Source organism: Balearica regulorum, chromosome 2 (genome assembly GCF_011004875.1).
Source record: "Balearica regulorum gibbericeps isolate bBalReg1 chromosome 2, bBalReg1.pri, whole genome shotgun sequence".
Taxonomy (NCBI): domain Eukaryota; kingdom Metazoa; phylum Chordata; class Aves; order Gruiformes; family Gruidae; genus Balearica; species Balearica regulorum.
Genome location: NC_046185.1, coordinates 164,218,509 through 164,243,216, shown reverse-complemented (window position 1 = coordinate 164,243,216; position 24,708 = coordinate 164,218,509). Strand labels below are relative to the sequence as shown.

At 39.9% G+C, this 24,708-nt stretch overlaps 1 protein-coding gene across 10 annotated transcripts in view; it reads right to left on the bottom strand.

Annotated features, from left to right (window-relative positions):
* Positions 1-14,706: 14,706 nt before the first annotated feature.
* Positions 14,707-24,708, bottom strand: part of ADCYAP1R1 (ADCYAP receptor type I) — a 146,394-nt gene continuing 136,392 nt past the window's right edge. For 5 of the 10 annotated variants that reach the window (XM_075746801.1, XM_075746804.1, XM_075746806.1 and 2 more), the window contains 3 exons: positions 21,728-21,857; positions 21,471-21,512; positions 14,707-15,063 (listed from right to left, as the gene is read on the bottom strand). In XM_075746801.1, coding sequence (XP_075602916.1) covers positions 14,854-15,063; positions 21,471-21,512; positions 21,728-21,857 — 382 coding nt within the window. In that variant the 3' untranslated portion in view covers positions 14,707-14,853. The remainder of the gene's footprint in view (positions 15,064-21,470; positions 21,513-21,727; positions 21,858-24,708) is intronic. The other 5 variants (XM_075746811.1, XM_075746802.1, XM_075746807.1 and 2 more) reach the window with 1 other exon arrangement.

Sequence of the window (24,708 nt, the reverse complement as noted above, 5' to 3'; positions counted from 1 at the left end):
CAGACTTCGAGCTAGTGTGAATCAAGTGGTTAGCACAAAAAAAAAAAAAAAAAAGGAAGTACATTAATTCCTCCTAGGCCCAGAATGTTAGAATGTTTGTCATGTCTTTCTTAGTGTTTCCTGAAATTTCCAGTTTTCAAGAGCACTATTCCTAATCTTCAATTTAAACAGTTATCTGGTGGCAAAGGTTTGCCATAATAATTAGTGATGTTTTACTAGCTGTTTTGAGACAACTTGAGCTGATTTAATGGGAATTACACACAGAAACTTCCCAAGCACCTACCTATGGAGTAGCAACCTCCTTTAAAAGGAATCTCAAGGTGTCTCAAAAGTGACACAAAAAAAGAATGAGTTACATTGTCTGCTTAGTTTTTTCTTCCATGCTTGTTGAACAGAGAGATTAAATTAGGCCAGAGGACCTCAAGCCCTTTCTTGTCTGTGGGAAAACATGGAGTGGCTGAACATTAGGCAGATTATGTGTGTATAGAGGAAGAACACAGAGCAAACCCAATGCAGTATGCCAGCTGGACTACCTTGAGCTCAGAGTAACTTACAGACCTAGTCTTAGTGCCCAGATACTGGTCCTTGTGTAGCTGGAACAGACCTTCTGCCACCATAAACTGGAAGCCTGGCTGGCTTCATCAATGAAATACCCAATTAAACTGCTTTGTGTCTTTTCTGAGACCTCCCTTTGAGGACTAATCTTCTGATTGCTGTGATTATCTCAGTTATGCCCATCAATTCTCAGCTCATCACTCGACTCAATGATGTTTCTGGGGTCAGAATTATTAACAGACCAGTGTGGTCTAGTGAAGCAAGTATGGTCTAGTAAAACAGAGCAATCCAATGTTGTGCTTGCATGACTTCTTTGGGTGACCTTCCTCTTTCTTCAGGACTGAGTTGAACTCTACCTCAAACTCTCCAAAAGTAAAGAAAGGGCACACAAGGTACACCAGACATAGTTATAGTTCCTTTTAAGATAGGACCATTCCCAGGAGAACCTGCATCCAGACTTGAAAGCACTGCTAGAGACCATGGCCATTCAAACACGTCGGCTTTCTGTGAACTGCAATATCAGTTTAGCTTTAAAAAGTAGTGCTCCAGTCCCTCATTTTGCTCTACTCTTTGTTTATTATTTAGGCCAGGAGTCATTTGACTTTGTGGAAACCTCTTTGTTGATTTTAGGTGCTTCATCTCTACTTCTATTATTAGAGCAGAAATGAATTGTCCAGATTTCTATAAATATGATTCAGATCAGACCTTTGTTAATTAGGCATTTAACCCGTCTGTCCCAATGAATCAGATGTCCTCTATGAGATGTCATTTTGTCTATTCTGACCTCTTTATCAGTTTTTCTTGTAAAAGTAACCTTTTTTCCTGTGTTGTTTAGGTTTGTTGCCTGCAATAGTGATGTGAATACATTTGTATGATGTACATCTATAAAATTCAAGTGATAATTACAGCTATTGTGAGTTTGTAAATTTTAATTATGTCAGTTTGGATATTTCATTTGAGATTTTATTAAAAAAGAACAGTCCTAATTGTGTTTACTATGGGATAGTTTTGAAGACATCTTCCTTTATTACTGGTAAGCTTCTTTACTGGACCAAGGCTCCAGAAGAAGGAGAAATGATGGCAAAAAAGGTGATAGGTCCCAGTACACTATGAAGGATCTTTCCATCAGTCATTCAGTGTTCAGTCTCCTCATAAAAATTCAACAGCTCTAGCAATCCCACCATTCCTGCCAGACCCCATAACCTAGTTTGTACCCATATACCATCAAGATGCACATTCAGCTTGCATTAGCTCCACAGATATCCCCTTTTGCCTCAAGCTCTTTCCAGTCACCCTCACAACTCATCTCATAGAGATCCAACCCCACGCCTCAAAAGGTCTCCAGCAACCTCAGCAAAACACCAGCCACCTGCTCTGCCTATCCTTTGTCCGAAATGTCCGTGCATCCCTCCCAATGCTATTACCATTTCCAAGCCTTTTACTTTTCAAATATTTTGGATCAGGATGTGTAAGCCATAAGCTGGAATCTAGGGATATATGAAGATATTCTGCATATATACAAAGCCACTATTTACATAATTTCTATAAAGGGCACACTTGGAACAAACTTGTTAATCAGGTTAATAATCCTGGGGATTGCTAAAGTTTCTTGAATAAAGGGGTTTTTTGGGCTGTGAAAGGATGCTGATCCCTTCTCGACGGCACATCTGAGGACATGATGGTGTGTGTAGGAGCAGGGAACACTTGAGGGATACACTGCTTCATAGCAGGCCTGCGAAGGTACCAAAGGGATTGTTGGAAGCGGCGTCTAGAGGCGCCGTGCGGTCTGCATGGAGGCACTGCCATCTCGTGGTACGTGGCGTGTGCTGGGCACGCTGCTGGCCTGTCTGGATGTGCGCAGTTGGGAAAGCTAAGCAGTGCTCTGAAACATTGCCCTCGCTCACAACCAGTATGTCTAATGTGAACCTGAGATATGCCCTTTCCTGAGTGAAATTTTAATGATTAGCAAAGGACAGCTGCAATAGAGCATTAATTTATACCAGCTAGGAAAAGCTGCTTTCTCTTCCTCTAATCCTCTGGCATCTTTTACACAGTTAAACTCTTCAAGTATTATTTTTAAATCCCTTTACAAACTACACGACAACCTGGTAAGACTAAAAACAGCAGTTTCAGCTGTTTTTCTTGGTGTTGCAGCAAAGACAGGTTGTTAAGGTAACTGAAATTTCTCACCAAGAATAGATTTTTGACTCCTACAGTATCAGCATATTTTTTTCAGAAAGCTTGATGGTGTGCACTCCAGATTAAAAGAAATCCTTCCAGCAGGCAGCTTTACCTGTTCTGCCAATACTGATCTTCCCCAAGGTTGCCTAATCCACCCAGAGCTGGATTTTCAGAGCAATGCAGAGGGATGGTAGAAGCTATTGGAAAAAAAAAAAAAAAACAGGCCTGAAAAACATGAAAGATTTCAGTGCATCTCAAACTAAATGAAGAAATAATTAATCAATTTAAAAGTGTGTTGCATGACAGAGAATCATCTTCAGGAAAAATTAAATGCTGTGATAAGAAATATCCAATACGATACTCTTTCTGTAAAGCAAAGGTGGTGTTCAGCCCACAGGTTATGATAGCTAAATTTAGGCATCTCTGTGTTGCAGCCTATATATGATTTGGATGTCTAAGCCAGTGAAAATATTAGCAGTACAGTTAGTGAAATCCATGAGCCACTCAGCTCTCCCTACATTTGGCCAACTGTATAGCTATCTAAACGTCACTGGCTATAGATCTGGATTTGGGTTCTGTTGTTTAACACAGGTAACCAATGCCATTTGAGATGCCTTGGGGTAACGAGGACATCTGCACTACCCTGGAGATATGATTCAGATTTTTGGACACTTATACTTTACTGGAAGAGCAGCTGGAGTCCAGGCAGGACACCGCACAGCTCCCAAAATCACACTAGCTGCTTGCATTTGAGCATCCAATTCCTTCTTTTGGTGTCTATTATTGGTAATCAAAGCTTGGGCACCTAGTCCATGTGTACATGCCCTCCTGTTCCCTCACTCGTACTCCATGAGATAAACTCCACCCTACAACATATTAAAGGAGGGTGACAGCTTGATTTCTTTGTATTCAGACTACCTGTGTCATCGCATCACAAGCATGTTATGACTTTCTTTTCATCTGCTAAACTGCTGTGAAGAAATGACTCCTCTCCAACAAACTCAATCTCAAGTCAAGTTGTGTGGAGTGGGCAAAGTTGATTGAATCCACATCCAAGATTAAAAACTGAATTCTGAAGAGCCTATCCCAACAATGGATGAGTGACTAAAGCATGAATTGCAGAGATGGGTCCAATTTTTTTGGAAAACCAGTGTTTACTGATTGCTCAGCTACTGGAATAGGCTACAGAAACTGCCAGATACAGTTTGATGGCTGTGCCCCACTCGACAGAAGTTGCCAGAAATAGTCTTTAGTAAAGTCAGAGACCTAACCTATAAGTCTTGATGATGTAGAGTTAATTAAAAAGTGCCTTAAAATAAATTTAAACTAGAGATAGGAAGAAATAAAAAAAAATAAAGACTTTTTTAATATCTGAGTGAGAATTTTTCAGTTTCAGAAAATACAGCTGGATTTGAGGCACTAGTCTCCTTGGTATGTTGACAGACCTAGTAAATGAGGTTTTCCTGGTGTCTGTTTCTTGGAGAAAATGTGCTATAGTGTGGTATTGTTCCTTTAATATTGTGGATATTTACCATAGGACTTTTAGAGTGAGCTGAAATACTTTTGGAGGTGCCTTTTCTTTCTCTGTGTCTTAATTTTAAAAGGGGCCTAAAAAATATCACTTAAATGTAACCTTTAGAAATGAAGCCTTTTCCAGATTCCTTGTTCCAGGTTTGCTAATCTCCCTGCTTAGTAAGATAGTGACAGACACGATCCTTCTGCAAATGGTGGAAAGGGGGGACACATCCTGGGCTGCATCATCCTGCACTTAAAAGAAGGGGCTGGACCTGCTTCAGATCACCTAGTAAATCCATGTAATTGATTACCAGAGGGTATTTACAATTATTTGAAATATAGCAAAAATGAAAATCCATATATCTGCCCTGCCACCCTCAACTCCCAGCCTGCTCATGGGCCCAAGACCCCATTTTAGCCCAGGCCCTGCCTCAGCAATGCTGTAGGATTCTGATCTCCAGCTTTGCAACAGCCCTGCCCCACCTAGGGCTCCACTGATCTGGCATGGATCCATAGGCTGACGTTCTGGCCTGGCCTTGGACCTGTCTTGGACCTGCCTTGCCACCATGAACTTGCCTGATGACCTGGAACAGGTTGGACCTGGTCTCTGTCTCCAAGCCTTTCCTCACTGGGGCTGTGACTGACCCTCTTGCCCATGTGATGCCCCTTATCTCCCAGCCCCCATCCCTCAGGATCAGCTGGCTCTGACACATCTCCAACGTCAGTTTCAATAGATACATGTTCACTTTCCCATGCAAGGATGAGGCTCCAAATATCTGTACTTTGGCTAAACAATGATGGAGAATAGCAACTGAAAGACATAGCCTTTGTGGAGGATTCACAGATCCATGACGGCCAGACAAAGACGGTAGCTGAAGCTGAGGAAAAAGACAGGAGAAATATCAGTAACAGGTCATCTGCCGTGGAGTCCTCAGTTTCAGTAGGGAGAATGTCCCTGATCTTTTGAAAATGGACCTGATGATAAAACTCTTGAGGTTTGCTTTGACTAGAAAAGAAATGAAGTCTTGAAGCATATTAGATGTGATAGAGACCAATCTTTTTCTACCTTTGCCAACTGGCACTACCTTTATTTGAGGACAATAGACTTTCTTTTCCTGTGTAGACCCCTTAGAAACAATATGCAGGCCCCAAAGGACCTGTGGATCAAAGCTCAGGGTCTTTTAGTTGCAACGGAGAGTTGTTGCATTAGTATTGGCAGTATTAGACCATAATCATGCTTGATACTGATGTAGTGCGCTAAACACTTTCCTCATGTAACTCTACTGATCGATGGTGAAGGGACAGTTTGCATGGCCCACTAATGGCAAAGACCTCATGCCTGGCTGGTCCAGGACTGACTTTGCCCAGCAGAATCCAGGGACTCCTATCCACGAGGAAGGAAGCGAACCCTTTTGGCCCAAAAAACTCCATCCTGCTGCTTCAGGAAGAAATACACTACCCTGTAATTTCACAGACAAAAATTTCTCTTTGGTGCAATTTTATATCAGAACAGACTTATACAAAATGATAATACATTTATTGTGTCATCTACAGCAGTATACATGTTAAAAACAATTTCTCAAAACACAAAAAAGGTTAGAAAGCAGCAATTAATATCTGTGTTTCCACCTCATTACAAAGCTGAATAACCCCAGATCCCTTTACCAATTAAACCAATTTTGACCAAAAAAGGTCAGTATTAGACCCAACAGGCCAGTAAGTTTGTACCTTGACACAGTCAAAAGCCAAAATACAACTTTCCATCCAGTAACTTGGTACTTCTCAGAGCTGTAGCATGTTACATTGCACTAAATTGACAAGAAGAAGGGAAAGAGAATGATCACACCAAATATTTGTTTTTACAGATTATACTGGTACACAAAGGCCTCTTGATATTTCTCTGCAAGCACAAAGTCCATTGGAAAGGGCATATCTAGAAGCCTTACGTCATTTCAGACACTGAAGAGTGTCATATCACACAGTGTCATATCACACAGTAATTCTTTACATGGATGAATTCCCCAAAATAAAACCAATGGGAAATTGCAGTTTTAATCATAAGAAGGTGAAAGACCACGAGGTTCAAAGCATTGTTCAAGCTCTGCTGGTGTGTTTTCATACCCAAAGTACCATGTGTATTTAGCTGAACTTAACTCTTTAGTACAGATATGCACGGAGCTTAACGTCAGAGCGTCATTAACTACTACTGCATACTCCATATCTTCCTAATGTTACTCTTAAATGCAATTCTGAACTGGTTGCATGTGCCTGACTGCTAAAAGCAGAGGGTGAAATCCCAACTTCTTTTCACTGCATGTGCACTATATACCATGGTTTGTTTCTGGACACAGAAGTGCTGGTCATACGGACACAATCTGACAGAGAGAACAAGACCTCCTGAAAACTCCTCTCGGTGAGAGCTACTAAGCCTTTATCAGGCGTGCACCTCCCCAAATCTGGTTGGTAATAATACCCAACAGAAGCCACCCCCAAGCTTTTCAAGACTATTGTTTCTCAGCATGCATGAAGCAGAACAATAGTGACTGGGCAAAGTTGCCAGGGGAAAAGTCATCTACATGTAGACTTCCACAGTGTCAACATCTGTCTCTGATCTGGTCAGCTAGACTTCCTGGTGGAAAGAAACAGACATTTGCAAAGGATGAATCATCTCACCCTTGAGTAGACATGAAAAATATGTTTGATGCTTATACTCTAAAATTGCTCATTCCTCTCTTGTGACCACAAAGGCAAAGTGGAGAAACTAGATCAAAGGAAGCATATCTTCACTATTGATGTCTGAAGTTAAGTGATGTGGATATCTCCTTAGCTGCCTGCTTAGTGACATAGGATCTTTTCCAGGACTTTGCCTATAAGCCAGAATGCCTAATGCTGAAAGAATTAGATGTTGAAAGGGACACATATTTAATGCAGCCCTTGATATTTAACTCTCTAAGAAAGAAAATCAGGTAAAACCAGCTATGTGGTTGCATTTTTTCATTATATACATTTCTACAGCTGTATATTCAGGAGTCCAACAGACACTGCTTTCACATAGGTATCAAAATCTAGCTATCTGATTTTGGAGCTGAATCCCATCCAGTGAGTTTATCTCAGTTTTCTAGATACCCACACAGAGCTCAAAGATATGACATAGGAACTGTAGGAGACACTAATCTTGTCTGGCAGCTGAAGGCCCAGCAGGATCCCATGTGATGACCCTTATATCCTGCTCCATCGGTTCTTACTACCTTGTCTTGCATCCCTTTAGACCTTCCATGCTATAATAGCTCTGCTGAGATCATGTTTATTGCTCTGCAGTGTCATGTAGCAGATGATTTTAAGCATCCTACATTTCTCTGGAAGCCTTGCCCACATGAGAAAAAATCTCAGAACAAAAAAGGAAGTCTTATTATCATGAAATCACATAATCAATCCAAGGAAAAGCTTAATTTGTTGAAATTTCTGGGTACATCCACTGAATGTGGAAATTATGAGGATTAACTTTGGCATTTGGATCCTATACTTTGTCATGTGAGAAGGCTTCATAGGACTTCACAGCAGCTGTGAAATTACAGCTTGCGTGTTTCTGTAGGTGTTGAGGACACAGAGGGGCAAGTGCAGTAGCTTCGTCCAGGGTGCAACATTTATTCTACCTGTATCTTCTAAAAACACTCACTCACTGTGAAAAGGCTATGAAGAGACCTGGTTACACTGCTCTTTCATTCTGGCACTTCTGTAATACGGGGATATAGATACTCCTTGTGATTATAGCTGGCTAACAGTGGTCATGTTTTCCTCACTATCTCCTATCATTATTTGTCAAAGTAGGTGTTGGACAGGAGGCATTGAGAGGTTCATCAAAGACTGGATGATGCTATGTACAAAAACCTGAAAAAAACTGTCAGATTTTCCTGGGAAAATACCTGGTAGTAACTCCTCTTCAGCTGTTTGCAGTTATACTCTTCAACCTTTTTTTGATCTATGGGAGCCTTCACATAATTACAGGTAAGAAAAAAGCCCTTCAAGAGCCTTAAAAGCATACATTGCTATATACAATTAATGAACTTATTTTCCTTAATCATCTTCCACGGATACTTCAGAAATAGTCTGTGGGCTCTGAAGTCTCCACAGACCACAGGTTGAAACCTCTGACATAAGCAACTGTTTCTGAAACTTTATTGAAAAACAATTTCAAATAACAAGGCAAATAAACCCAATTAAATGCTTCGGGTTGCATTTCTTTTATTGTCACTGTTTACTAAACTCACTCTGCACTTTTTTTTTTTTTTTTTTTTCCTATACCCTCTGAAATTTTTATATGTAATTTCTGGCAGGGCTGGGCTGGAAAGATGATGTAAAGTTACATATTTGCACTGTTCACAGGCCAGATTTAGCAGCGATTCAGTAGCAGTGTCAGATAAGCACTGAAACCTCACAAGCTGATACAATCGGTACATTTTTGCCCATTTGAATATTGATTTCCTGCAGTATGTTGACTGAATGAGTGTCCCATCCCTTTGATTGGAAACAGTAGCAATACAGCTTCTCTTGCAAGTTTATAACTGAAAACATGGAAAAGGAGAAGATTGGGATCATTTCTGCCTTTAGATCTGACTGAAAGCTGCTCAAAACCCAAATCTCATTTATACACTTTCAAGAACTGGAAATCTTTCTCTTAGTTTTTATTGTTACTTTTTTTTTCAAAGTGCTTGGCATGCTGCTTCCAGTCAATTTTCCTGCTGTTCTCCGTGGATTTCCATATGTCTGTATTTGCTTCTTTGCATTGTTTTTGCCACCCAATTGAGATTAGCACTGAAACAAATGCAGCTTTATAGCATGATTATTTTTAGTCTTTCAGCTGCATGATCAAAGATAAACAGTAGACTTTATATGAAATAAAGCTGTTCATATTTCAGGGAGAAAAGAACTGGAGGGAAGATTAGTATGACAAGGAGCATAAGCAAGCCAGGAGTTATTTTAATTTGGAATTCAGAAAAAGATTTCTAACTGCCAGAAGAGTGAAGTTTTACAATAACTTTCCAATGGGAAGAGAAAGAAAAAGAAAAGCCTACTGAATTTTAAACGGGGAGTTGATCAGCTTAGAAGCAGGAGTAATATGCTGTGAAAATGATGGCAATTACAGAGTTTCCTCCAGATTAGAGTGTCCTTATGGCACTGTGCTGCTCTGGAACACCTGCGGATCAGAGACCAACACCTCTAGCTTTGCTAAATGTGTTTTGTTCTTGATCATTTTGGCTTTGCATATTTTTAGTTACTGATTTCTTTTGTCCATGGGATTTATCAAAGAAAAACCTGAACCTTTGAGCTGACTAGAGGTCCTGCATAGCCCTTCATATGCAAGCACAGAAGCTATCATGCTATGCAGAAGCAGAACTTCATCCACCATTGATATGAAGATATTATGAAAAGTCACAATTTTACAAAATGACATGGACAAGGCAAATTATAGCAACTAATCCTCTCATCGCTGCTGAAGAGGATCAGATTGTCCCAGGTCAGGTTTTGAGCAGGAGTCTAACAAATACTATATTGTGTCCAGTTCTGGTCCCCGCAATTCAAGAAATATGCAGCCAGACTAGAGAGGGTCAAAAAGAGGGCCATGAAGATGATCAAAAGGATGGACAACCTGCTCGATGAAGAAAGACTGAAGGACTTAAGTCTTTTCTCTCTGGACAAGAGAAGGCTCAAGGGGGACATCTTCACAGTATTTCAGTACTAAAAGGGTGGCTACAAAGAGGATGGAGGCTGTCTCTTCACAAGGACCTACATGGAGAAGACAAGGGGAACAGGTACAAGTTGCACCAGAAGAGGTTTCACCTCAAAATAAGAAAGAAATTTTTTATGGTGAGAGCAATCATTCACTGGAACAACCTCCCCAAGTATGTGGTACAGTCTCCATCAATGGATGTTTTCAAGACGTGATGGGACAGGGTGCTAGAATAATCTCATCTAGGGTCGCTTCTCATGAAAGGTTGGACCAGATGATCGTTTGAGGTTCCTTCCAACCTGGGCTGTTGATTCTATGATTCTATGATGGATTCTATGATTCCATGATTCTATGATTTTATTCTATGATTCTATGAATTGCTCTGCATTCCCTTCTGGAAGGTATCTCACACTTGCCATTGAGGATGGAGAGTTTCTAAGGAGAGTCATCTTCGCAAATGCAATCTCAAATTATCAGCACAGTCAGTTTTTGCCCACTGCTGGTTGTTATTTAGCCTTGTAGTTGCAAGACACAGTTCTTTAATTGCAATGATGGACAGTTGCTGCAAAGGAGGAGCGAGACACCAAATACTGTGTCTGAATTTCACTTCCAAACTGCAGCTTTTTTGCATTTCACTCAACTCACTTGCCTTCATCTCTTTCCATTCTCCCACCACCCCATTTTAACACCTGGTTTTCAAATACAAATACTTAAATGAGGCAGAGGAACTTGAGTATTTTTCCTCTATGAAATAAAAACTCCCAGAACTAAGCATTTAAATTTCATTACCTGGGTGCTGAGTTCCAGAAATACTAAATATAGATGAAGGTAAAAGGAGGTGAGGTCACCATGCAACAATGAAACAAGCCTTGTCCTTTGAAATATAGGTTGTAGTTTTCATTTTGGGATGTTAACTGTCCTGTAGTACCAGCACTCCACATCAAAAAAAAAGTCAATAATCAAACAGTGGTTAGATACAGTAAATAGTCACGAAAGCTGCAGCACAGAAACTTTTTGTACATTTACAAAAGCAAAATAAGAAAATTAGACAAGAAATACATTATGGACATAGAAGAAAAAAATGGCTCAAGGAGCACTGCACACTCGTTTTTCTTTTAATTATGTATTGTTTTTTAATAACATAGCTTTTCTAGCTCCAAAATATATTTCACAGTGAAAAATCAAACAAAGCACTGTTACACTCGATTGATATTTACACAGACTTAGAAGCAAACCACCTGTTGGTTTCTTCCATCCAGAAACAAATAGAAATGACAGCCACTGTGAATAGTGGCCATGCATGTCCAGCATCTTCAACTTACATTCAACATCAAGATTTCTTGAGAGCTAATTTGTGCGATGGCATCAGAGTCTGGTTTAGATAACTATATACACCTGTAGTATGATCTTTCCAGTAACAGTGAGAAAGTTCAAGTGACGAAGGAAAGACACATTTGCAAGTGCATCAATACTGCTAATAAAAAAAAAAAATCACAGTAGAAGGGGGTTACTTGTGTGATATATTGTATATTAAGTATGTCGAGATACCATTTCTTCTAGTAAATTCAGTGCTGGTGAAAGGTATTGAAGACTTCAATTTGTCCACTGAACAAGAAACACAGGGACTGCAACAGCAGAATTTTTCCCTGCACTGCCCTCCAACTTATCTTGCTCCTGAGCGTTGGCTCTAGGAATTTAAGTGGCAAGTCCAAGTTTTCACAATTATTTTGTCCTTGGCCTCTCTTGCTGAGACTGCCAAAAAATAATAGTAATAGTAATAGTAATGTGCTGAGGCCAAATCCCAAGCCAAAGTGAAATGGCTTTGTTCTAACAATAACAACAGTTTTCTGTACTGATTTTAATTTAGCTGAGAACCTGGTCTCCAGAGTGCATGTTTGGAGGGTGGTTTTGGTGATGTGGACACTTGCCCATGAGGCACTGGACTGAGATCCACCAAGTCAAATTGCAGAGCACTCTAGGACAGCCAGGAAAACAACAGAATCCAAAAGTAAGCTCAGAAAAAGCCCCCCACAAAAAAATAAAAAAATAAAAATTAAAAAAAAATACAAACAATTTCTTCCTCTGGACTGAAACATGGCAAAAAAGTCTGCAACTAGAGGCAGTTATTCAACACCTTTTTCTCAAAAGTTCTAATTTATTAATGCTTGAAAATTGGCTACTAGCCATTCATGCAAAATATACTTTTTGAATTTTTTTTAAATAATACACTTAAAGTATTGTCAATGTAATAACTTGTGAAAGCCCATACTACAGAAAATACAAAACTAAATGTTGCCTGTTCATCTAACATTAGATAGTGTCATTTAAAAAATGTCTAAATATGCATTTACCTGATAGATCTGACTTCCCTCATCTCCCATGTCTTTCTGGACGGCAAAGTGCACGGCTCCTTGGGAAACTTTCTAAAACAGCTTTTAGCAGCATCTAATGAGAGAGGAAGCTCCAATCTATCAGTTAAAAATACTTCAGTGACTCTTGCAGACAATCTGATAGAAGGCGACAAATTCTGGTCTCAGAGCAGCAAATCAGTGCTGAAGACTTGAAAAAAAAAAAAAGGTGGCTGGATCATTTGACTCCCACTTAAGATACTGGAGTACAATGTAAGTGATTCAAACCTTTTTTGCTGGTCCTCTGTGCAAAGGTAGATTTCACCTGAAAGAGGTGTAAGCTTCTCATAAGAGCACGAACCTGTATATGAAGTCAATCTCAACATTTCTGTCTGTTTCAAACTATTTTTACATTCATTTACACTGCTACAACTGAGAGCAGATTATGTCCCATAAAATACTATATAAGTGTTAAGTATTATAATTAATATTTCTTTCACAACTTTCTGAGACCTTTTTTTCTCCTTTTAAAAATAAGGAAACTAGCATTATTTTTTAAAACCTATGCTTAAAATGACATTACAACTTTTTTTTACCTAAACTAACAAAAACCAGTGAAATTAAAAGCTCACACTCAGCTGATATTAAAATTCTGAGTCTTTCACTTTTTTTTTTTTTTCATGATCATGTCAACTAACACCGAAGAACAAGCCTGAATTTTGAATTTCCCGGTTACTATTAGTTTCAGTTCAAAACTTCACATTTAAAAATGACATTTTCATTCTTTTTTTTTAATATATGCATACACATACACTCACATATATATATATATTTTATATATATATATATATATATCTCAGTTCATAAATCCAAAATGAAGTGAGTGCTAGGACAGTCCTCAAAGCCTTTATGCACTGTATAAAGACTTTTAAGAATTGACATCATCGACATTTGATTGAAGTAGGTATGTACCAGTTGTGGCTTTAACTACAAGGCAAAGGTTGAAAGAACATTTTAGTTCCTCTCAAAGAAAAGCAGTAAGACCATTGGTGGTTAAACAAACAGAATATCCAAAGAGAGAGAAAACTGCCAGGTGTGGGAAGTCATCCAAAGTCTTTATCTTTTCCTTCCATACCATCTTATTTTTCAGTTTAGTTGCTCACCAAATGCAGATGACTTTTACCTTCCAAGATGATCACGCCAGATCCCTCTTGTGCCTCTTGCTCTGGCAGGGAAGAGTCAACACACAGAAGTCAACCAGGTTGCAAAGGCACCACAGTCTGTGTGACAGCACTACCCAAAACCATACCATGTTTGGACACGGATACAGAGTGTTCAAGGTTATCTGGAGGAAAAGGCCATCGTGGAATTGACTTTTGCTTTTAAGGTGGGAGGAAGGGGACAGTTTTTTTTATTATTCAAAGAATCCAATCAATCAATCTACCAATCAATCAGTCAATGCCAAAAAAATAGATATATCTCAACTGCATGGCCCTTTTAGAAAATTCACAGCTTAGCTAGAACATAAAGCATTCACAGAAGTGTCCCTGGGTACGGAAAAAGACAGCTGATCCCATCTCTCTTGCCTGGAGTCCCCCCACTGATTGATGGTAGCTATGCAGCTTCACATTGGCACAGCAGTTTCTTTAAGTCCACTGGTAACATCTGACTAAATCCACCCATGAATCTAATTTTCTGGAGTTCCTCCTGAATCAGCTGGTTTGATTAACCCAAGCTTATTAGCTCCATCCTAAGACTCAAAAGAGAAACACTGCAGAAATTCACATGCCAAGACAGGGACAGGCTAAAATGTGTTTGACTAGGAAAAAGCAAAAAAAAAGGCAAATCCAAATGAAAATGTTAATCAATTTGAAAAATAACAATGGTCATGTCCATTTACAGATTAGTATCAGTTTGGCAACCAAGGAGCACAACTGCACAGCAATCACTTGTTACTTTTGACAGACAACGGATTACTTGCAGATGCTCTGAAATGTAAATCATTGAGTGGGTGGGCTTGGCCTGTTGTTTATCTTTTAAACATTTTTTCCATTAATGGCCTTGACTACAGTTGGGTATTTACAGTGATTGTTAAAAAGATATATATATATACACATTTCCTTTGCTTTTTCACCTCTACAAACATCAAGGAAATGTTGGGAAGGAGAGGGGAAGGAAAGGGGGAAGGAAAGGGGTAAGGAAAGGGGTAAGGAGAGGGGAAGGAGAGGGGAAGGAGAGGGGAAGGGAAGGGAAGGGAAGGGAAGGGAAGGGAAGGGAAGGGAAGGGAAGGGAAGGGAAGGGAAGGGAAGGGAAGGGAAGGGAAGGGAAGGGAAGGGAAGGGAAGGGAAGGGAAGGGAAGGGAAGGGAAGGGAAGGGAAGGGAAGGGAAGGGAAGGGAAGGGAAGGGAAGGGAAGGGAAGGGAAGGGAAGGGAGAGACCTACACCATCACCAAAACTATGGTTTTTTTTTTTTTTTTTCTTTTTAAAGGGATGGTTTTTGGTTTGCTTGTTGATTGATTTGTTTTCCTTAGCTGCTCATGTCGCTAGGTTCTCCGCATTTATGCTGGACATCCGAATCTGAGAGCTGCTCTTGCTCAGAATGGAGAGTTGTGTCCCCCCGTTCACTCCGCTGCTCGCTAGAGAAGGATGACGATGTTTGAAATCCACAGCAAAATACCGGTTGACTTTCCAGCTCCTCCATTTTCTCTTTATTTCTGATTGCACCTTTAGGGAGAAACTTCAAAAGGTCATTTTTTATGTACTTAGCCGCTCGAGGACATGCTGACATATTATCAAGTTTAGAAAAAACCCCACAATTTCACAGAAAAAAATTTAAGACTTATTAAACTCCTCACTTGAGCAAAATCTGAAGTAACTTCTTCATGTCTGAAAGAGGTCCAGGCATGCAGTGAGAATAACAGCCTGGGTTCTGTGTCTCTGACTTCAGATAACTTAGGATTGACCTGGAGGTGCATAGAAGACTCATTCAACGCTAACTCCAACATGGTTCTTTAGCTAGCTTCTTGGAAAAAATACGATTTTCATCAATGGCCAGTACCAAATACATACCAAGGAGTCAAAGAAAGCAGCAACCAAAAGGTACCAGACAGTAATGAAATAACGTGTCCACAAAGACAGCTTGTCTCTCACCTGCCATTAATGGATACATGTCTGCTGAAAACTTTGCCTCCTGCTTTCAGACCACCTCTAAGCAGATGAGAGCTCTTGGATTCTTACACATCTATGACAGCCTCCTTTCCCTTGAGCTTTATTCATGGGCGCCCACAGTAAATCACCAGCAATAAAACATCCGTGGTCAGAAGTCCAATTAGAAAGGAAGCAAATAATTCTATAACTTCTCTACTTTTCATTCATCACCACTTTCCTGGCAATCGTGCTAGGTGTGCATGTGTGTACATATATACATAAGATAGTAAGGACTTATATTAAGATCATACTAGCTCAGACCAACATTTACTCAGTCTATTACCCATTCCTGACAGTAGCTTGTAGCATATTTCTGAATGAAATAGCATAAAAACAAGGAAATATGTAGACGTATTTTCTGAATATATTTTTCCAGTCTCCAATAAGCTGCTGTATCAAAGGTGTTCTTGTCTTTAATAGTCATTGCTCAATTTTCCTACAATTGTCAAAATGGATCAGCGTATGCCAAAATGCTAAATAAGTGATTCAACTGTATCAACAGTAACTACAGGGAGAAAAAGTCCAGCTGGAAAACTTACATTCTCCTTCTAGGACCTCTAAATTTCTGTGTTGATTAGAGTATAGCTAGGTATAGATTAGATAAAGTATGGAGGTATATTACTTCTGTAAAAAATAAAATAGTGTTTGCATCTGTAACAATGTAATAACTGAACCCTTTCTTACCCTAAGTAATTTAGTGGAAGCACAAGTCATTCCCTAATGTCTTGAGACATAAAATGGTTTTAATTAATCTGGTTGTGTTAGTTTGGCTAAGAACACCCCCATTCCCTTCAAGGAGTTACAGGAAATCTGATACACTGTGCACATTACCTTGGGAGGTGCTTATCTCCATATTAGTTCTAGACAAGACCTTCTGGCTATTCTTTCAGCACTCATGCAAGGTAATAGATGAAACCAGTCGTAGGTGGTAGAGGTGGATATCCAGTAATGACAGCTAGTAAATTATGAATGCACCCACTAATTCCAGCAAGGCATGATCCAGAATTCATCTTCTGAGCTACACATGCCTGAGTCATGAATAATGTTTTAATATTTACCTCTGAGTCCTTTAACAATCACTTTGACAAATCCAATAAGCAAAAATGACCTAGAAGATTGTTTAATGAACTTGAAGAGATTGTTATGGTTATCAGAGAAGGAATCACTTGGATCAAAGAGATACAGACCTTTTTTTACTAAAGACCAGCTATTGCATGCTGTACGTGAACAAGCATAGAACACCTACTGCACTAAAACTGGTAGAAATAAATGGTCTCAACATCCTTGAAAAGAATACAAGAAGGTGATTTTAGAAGTTTTCTCCTGTTGGACTGCACAATAGATGTATGTTAGTGGAGGAGACAATGGATGAACTGTATATATTCCTCTTAAGGCAGACTTGAGGAAGGAATCATTTTCCATTAATTCAGAAAACAATTGTCTCAGGTATTCAGTCTGATAAACAAAGGCAGGGGAATTTCAATTTGCAGATCGAAACAGGTGAATCAGAAAAAAACCAACAAATGTGGGAAGCTGATGCTAGCCCAGCAACAGCAGTTGCCATGTGCTGAGAAGAGTGTGAGGCTTGCAAGGTACCGGGGGGAGGTGACTGAGGGGGTTTCTGGGGATCCGACACCCTTGGGCTGTGTGCGTGGAGGGACCGGCTGGCAGGAGTCAGGTCTCATGAGAGGAATGTCCAACAGTTGGGTGATGCCAGCTGTCCCCATGGCCAGGTCAAACTGTGGGAAGCCACATATAACCAGCTCCTGGGGAGTGCCCAACCAGGAGTGCAAACAGGGCACAGCATCTGTTGGGAGCACCATCAGCAACAGGATGTGGCATCTGTTGGGTGTAGCATCAGCAACAGGACATGGCATCTGTTGGGAGTGGCACCAGCAACTTGTCCAACAGTTCACACAGGATGGGTTTTGCACTCTGCCAGTTGTTGGACTGCTGCCTGCTCTGTTCACCTTCAGGCTTTGGCTGCAGTCCCAATGGTCACCCATGCTAGCTGGTGGCTGTGCAAGCCTACCAAACATCTCGAGGTCTCCAGAGAATTAGGAGGGTTTGTTAGGCAGTGCTTTTAGTTTTTTCTCTACCTCATGGTGGTAGAGACCAGGCAAATGCTGCGCTCTCCAGCAGACCGAAATCAGCTACCCAGCCAGGCCAGCTTGGGAAGAGTAGAGGCAGCCACCCAGACAGAGGTTCCTATCAGGGAAGCTGCTGTCCAAGTGGAGGGATGCTAAGACTGCAACCTGGCCTCCTGGGTGGAGGAGGGAGGTTCCACCTGCTCAAGGTGGGCTGTGGTGGAGTCATACAGGCAGCAGGTGGGGGACCTGCAGGAGGAAGTTAGCAGGCTATGTTGTGTTAGGAAGAGTGAACAAGTAATATATAAGAGTATTATTTAAGACTTTGCAAGAATAAATATTAGGGCCCTGTAGCATTGACCTCCAAGGACTACCAGAAAAGAGATTCAACAGAGAACAGACAGCACCTTGGAGAAGGAGGCTCCATGGTCACTGGTAACCCCATGAGAACAGGTTATCACTTCACTCCCCTTCTTCTAGTGTACCACCCAGAAACAAATATTAAGTCTTTCCAGTGGACAAACCAATGAGCAATATTCACAGAGAAAAACTGTACCAGCAGCATGTGCTAAGAGCTGCAAAAAGAAACGGTGAGTGCTAGTAGTGGGTGACTCTGCTGAAAGAAACTGAGGCACCTGTCTGTTGGCCTGATACACAGTCAAGTGAAGTTTGCTGCTTGCGAGGAACCAAGATCCAGGACGTCACAAAGAAATTGCCAAAACTACTTAAAAGCATACCATCCCCTAATTCTTTCCCATGTGAGAACCACTGACACAGAAAGCAAAGCCTCGGCAAGATCAAGCAGGACTTCAGAGCCCTGGAGGTGCAAGTGAAAGGCACAGATGCCCAAGTGATCTCCTCTCTCTTTCCATGTCAGAGGTAGGGGTGCAGGCAAAAATTGATGCATTATGCAGATATATACCTGGCTTCATGGCTGATGTCATTGCCAAGGTTTTGTTTTCTACAATCATTGGACATTCTTCAATGAATACAGACTACTGGGGAGAGATGGGATACACCTACCTAAAAAAGGCAGGAGAATCTTAAATAGCAGATTGACTGTGCTTTAAACTAATGAACTTGGGAGGGTAGTGTCCAAAGCTGTGACATCTGCATATTCATAAGCAGCAGGTTGGATGAATTCACCTACCAGAGTAGTGAGGAATGCTTCCCCAACCCTCTCCAAAGGCAAGAACCCTAAGTCCAGTCGCCTCAAGTTTGTGTGTACCAATGTGTGTAATCTGGGTAGCAAACAGGAGAAAATAGAGCTCTGTGCACAGTCAGAGAGTTATGATATTATAGAAAACACAGCAACTTGGTGGGGAAACTCACATGACTGAAAGAATACAATGAGTGGCTACAAATATTTTAGGGAAGACAGAAGGGGAAGAAGAGGAGGTGGAGTTGCACTTTGTGTAAAACAGAAATTTGAGTGTATGGAGGTGAGTTATGGAGATCATGAAAGTTCTATTGAATGGCTTTGGATCAAGATTAGAGAAATTGTCACCAAGGGGGATCTTTTGTTAGGTATCTGTTACCAACCTCCCAATCAGGATGATGAGGCCGACAAAATCTTACTTCAGGTGCTTAAGGAAGTTTCAGGTTAACAGAACCTGGTTCCCATGCGTGACTTAAATTACCCAGACATTTGTTGGGAAAACAACACAGTGGTACACAAGTCCTCCATCAAGTTGCTGGAGTGTATTGAGGATTGCTTCCTGCTACAGATTTGGGGTTGGACTAGATGATCTCCAGAGGTCCCCTCAAACCCCTACCGTTCTGTGTGATTCTGTGATACAGACACTGGACATGCTGACTAGGAATAGTGCATTGCTAGATTTACTGCTCACAAACCAAGAGGTCCTTGACAACATAACTAACTACCAATGCTACCCTTGGACACAATGATCATAACATTGTACAGTTTAAGGTACTGCTGAATACACTGAAGAGCAGTAGTAGGACAAAGACCTGGATTTTAGAAGAGCCAGTTTCAATATGCTCAGAGCCCAGCTGCAAGGGATTCCATGGGAAGCATCTGTGGAGGGCAAGGAAGCTTGTGAGTGCTGAGAAGAAGGCTCAACAGCCCCTTTGAAGCACAAGAATACTCAATCCTCTACAAAGGGAAAGGAAGCAGGTAGAAGAAGACACCAGCTGTCTTAACAATAAGCTTTTGCTTGAAACCAAAAAAAGAACCATACCAGTTATGGAAAGGCAGCCAAATACCCATCAAGGACTACAAGAACCTTGCTAGGGTGTGCAGAGATGCAGTCAGGAAGGCTAAGGCTAAGCTAGAACTGAAAATAGCCAAAATAGTCAAGAACAGCAAGAAAGGGTTCTTCAGATATGTGAGCAGTAAGCAGAAGCACAGGGAAGACATAGGCCAATTGCTAAAGAGCACAGGAAAATTAGTCACTAATAATGCTGACAAGGCAGAGGTTCTCAGTACCTTCTTTGCCTGTGTCTTTACTGGTGCAGCTGGATCCCAGGCCAAAGGATCAAGTAGCTATGACAACACACGTGCCAACTTACCAGTAATGGAATAAGGTCTGGTCTATGGCCTCTTGCAGGGGCTCAACCCACATAAATCTATGGGACTGGATGGAATCCACCCCAAGGTGTAAAGAGAAGTGGCTGACATTTTTTCAAGGCCACTGTCCATAATATTTGAAAAGTCATGGAGATCAGAAGATATCCCTGATGACTGGAAGAGAGCAAATGTCATATCCATCTACAAGAAGGGCCCCTCTACAAGAGGCATGGCTGCTATGCTATGCTATGCTATGCTATGCCATGCCATGCCATGCCATGCCATGCCATGCCATGCCATGCCATGCCATGCCATTCCATTCCATTCCATTCCATTCTATTCTATTCTATTCTATTCTATTCTATTCTATTCTATTCTATTCTATTCTATTCTATTCTATTCTATTCTATTCTATTCTATTCTATTCTATTCTACTGTGTTCAGAACCCAGGAAACTAAAGGCACATTGGTTTTACTTCAGTCTCTGGGAAAATAATGGAACAAGACCTAGAAACTATCACAAACCAAATGAAGCAGGGGACTGGGGAAAGCCAGCAAGGATTTACCAAAGGTAAATCATGCCAGGTTAACCTGGTCATCTTCTATAACCAAATAATGTTTTCTGTTGACATGGGGAGAGCAGTGATTGTTGTTTACCTGGACTTTAGCAAAGCATTTGACACTTTTTCCCACAGCCTTTTCCTAGGCAAACTGTCATGATATAGATTGGGTGGGTGGTCTGCAAGACGGGTAGAAAATTGGCTAACAGGTCACACTCAGAGGGTGGTGAACAACATTTCTGGCAGCCTGTCACTAGTGAGGTCCTCCAGGGACTGATATTGGACTCCACACTGTTTGACATCTTCATAAATGATCTGGATGATGGAATTGAAAGCACTCTCATCAAGTTGGCTGATGACGCCAATCTGGGTGGTGAGGTGGACATATCAGAAGGGAGAGCCGCCCTACAAGGAGAACTGAACAGGCTGGAAGAGTGGGTTAGCAAGAACTCTATGAAGTTTCACAAAGACAAGTGCAAAGTTCTGCACCTGGGATGACATAAACAACAAGCCCAGTACAGTCCCTACGTCTGCTAAGGAGCATTAATCTGAGCCATCATCTCTGGCAAGGCCAATGTTTTGGTTTAATAAAGACACCATACATCCTCTTTCTTTTGCTGAGACAATGTGAGATTCAGCCTAAGGTATTAGGGAATATGGTATATGATGAGTTACAGTGAAGGATTAGAATAGCAGTTATTCCCACAAAGAAATGGGATGGGGATGGTGGGTGGGGGAGGTTAAATATTAAAAGTCTTACCTCCCCATTCAAGAAACAATAGAGAACAGCAACAACAAAACCCTAGGTAAATGGGAGAGAAAAAAATAATGTAATTCAAATTCTTCAGTAAATGCTAGAAAATAGCTGGAGTTAAAACAAACAAACAAACAAAACCAAAATCCAAGTATACAAAACACATACATAAATAAACACACAGTCTGAGAACTGTGCATGCAAAGTAGTTATAATGAATAAAGATTTCTGTTTAACAAAAGCAGAATTCACTGTATAATCACCTGGAAAGATCCCAGTCCCAATTCAAACACTAGTCTCTCCCGCTTACTGACATTTTCAGGAGAAAAAGCAAACACCGTGTAGTGAATTCCAAACAAGGGGATAAGCAGTAGTGTAGAGCGAGCCAGTCTCCTGTTATAATAGAGTGAAAGAACTTTAATGCAGCCTTGTAATAAACAACTTGTACTTTAATTAAAAAAGAAAACACAGAAAATATTTTGTTGCCTCCCTTTTGGGAAATACATACACTGTATAATTATACAAACAAATATACAACATTCCCATTTGTTCCCAAACAGTGACTTCACACACACTGTAGTTTGCTCCCACTTCTTCACACTGCTACAATAATAGCACATTAGTAATGCTTAATACTCTGCACTGTTATTTTAATTTGCATTATTATAAACTGGGATTTTTTCTACCGTGGCAAACATGAGGAGGGTAATCTTGCTAAGGGATTCAGACTGCTACCATAACATAATAATAAACCTTTCACATGATTGCTTAATCCCAGTGGAGTGTTTGAAATCACTTTTTTTGTGAGTGTGTGTGAATTTATTTGTGCATAGCAAAAAATTCCAAAAAAGCGATACAAATAAAGCTAAAAAAATCCTGTATGTTCTTATACTCATATACTCATGACTATTCTTCAAGGTCTTGATTTTGCTCTCATTTATAGTGTTGGAATCCTAAATGGAGAATCCTAAATCCTAAATGGTAACTAATTTCCATTGCATGAGAATAAAGAGGTTTTAGAGAGGAATCAAACTCAGTAGGTATAAACAAAAGGGCTGGAATTGATTGTGTGTACCTGCAAGCACTTAGCTGAGTATGGATGAAATTCCCCAAAAGCAAGGGTCCAGCCAAGACTTATGCATCAGTTTTGGTCAGTGTCATTTGCTGACTGAGCAGCAAAAAAGACCCAAGAGAAAGCAAACGTTGATCTGAAAATAAGGCAAGTGCTTTATTATAAACAAAGTGGCCTAAAGTAACCTCCAGGACAAAAGGGGAAAAAAAAATGATTGATTTCCTTCAAGTAAGTTAAGGAGGTAGATGGAAGACAAAAGAAGTTAAAAAGATTTTTGGAAAGGCTGCATACTTTTTCAAATTCAAAGGTTCGCTCTGCTTATATCTATATGATATATTGCAGACACATTTGAATTTGCTAATACACGCTCAACAATATCCCAAAAATGATGTGTTTGTCTTACTGAAAGTGATGACTTAATACATCTCCAAGAACTCTGCGAACATATGCTGCTATATCCAATATTAAACTGGAAATGGGACATTAGTTCATTGCTGGTGTCCCTCAGTCATATTTTGTGCACTAACGGTGATAAACACATCACAACCTTTGCCTTGAGATTGTACTAAACACACACGATTCATTAGTCCGATGCACACCAAATCTCAAGTCTTGGTGAAAGACCACACAAACCAGAGGACACAGTTCTTGTGAACTATCAAGTTAGACATTGACCAAAACTTTTTTAGCAAGAGAGGAACAACCTTGGAACAGCTGGATGAAGAGCATACAGAGTTTCCAACTTTTGTGGTCTCTAGAAAAAGTAAGCTGTACAGGAGTGACCCAGTGCAATGGACTAAAAGACCTTTCAAGGTCCCTTCTAGTCCTATTTTCTCTATGGACATGTAATCAGATTAAAGAAAAGGAACAGAAACATTGTGGAAAAGATTGTAGAATAATACTTTCTCCATTAAAAAAAAAAAATGGATGTAAAGAACATAAGTGTCTTAAACTAGCCATGGAATAAATAAATAAATTAAAAAGTCAAATGAAGGTAGTAAACTGGACAAAGAAGTATCACCTCTCAAAATCTGTTACCTTTTATATTCAGAATTAATGACAACAACAACAAAAGGACAAATGCTATTTTGATTTAAAAGGCAAAATAGAATTGTCTATTAGTACATTGTATCTCACTGCAGTCATAAGAGATTAATTTTGGGAAAGATGTAGAGGGAAACTTTTCCTATTGTCAGTTTTCTGGCATTAATTATATCTGATTAATCATATGATTACTTTGTATGATCTTGAAATATATTGTCATCATCAACTTATTTGAGATACTGTCTTCAATATTGTCATAATAGTCAGGAAGAAAGTACATGAAATGTAAGAAGTAACACATTCTGAAGTTTATAGATAATTAAGATCTATAAAGAGGAAAAGAAGATTTTAATGATATGAAAAACTTGAGAGATACTAATGACTGTGTGGATGATGATGAACTGCATTTTTTCAAGGCATTAGGAAGAAAGAAGACTTAAAACAATACCTGTGAGCAATGTAAGTTTATGTGCAATGGTGAAATGAAGATGCTAAAGAATACAGTGAAATTCTCAGGAGTGTAACAGCCAAAGATATTCATCCTCTTTTCTTCCCACTCTCTTTCAGACAAACAAGAAACTTGGGGAAGAGATCCAACAGTTTTGAGGACAAAACTCACTTGGGCTTAAACTGGCTGTTTAGAAGATTTATGTTCTCCAAAAGTTTTAGCAAAAGCCTTATTTACATTCCAACAGGTAGAAGAATGTTACTTTTAAAAAAAAAAAAAAAAGAAAAAATTGTATTTCAATTTTTGTTGGGGCTGACATTCTGTTTTTCAATTGTTATTTTCTTTAAAAACAGTTTAAACATAAGATCTGCTCCAATAACATGGCTATGAATATGACCTTTCCGTAAAGTGTTATTACAAAAAAACACAGGTAATGGTGTCCTCTGGTTTTCCTCACTCCTCTAATGAATTATGAAAGACATCTTTATAGTAAAAGGAATAGACAGTAGAAAGGTTGTCTGTTTACCAGCCTCTGAGGGAACCATGTTCCCTTGCATACCTATGCTTACTAAGGAGACTGCTGAAGTGCTTATGGATAGTACATAGGACAAAACTGGGCATGAACTGAAAATGAAAATGCACATCATGTTGTATTGGTGAGTAGAATTTCCAGTGATTTC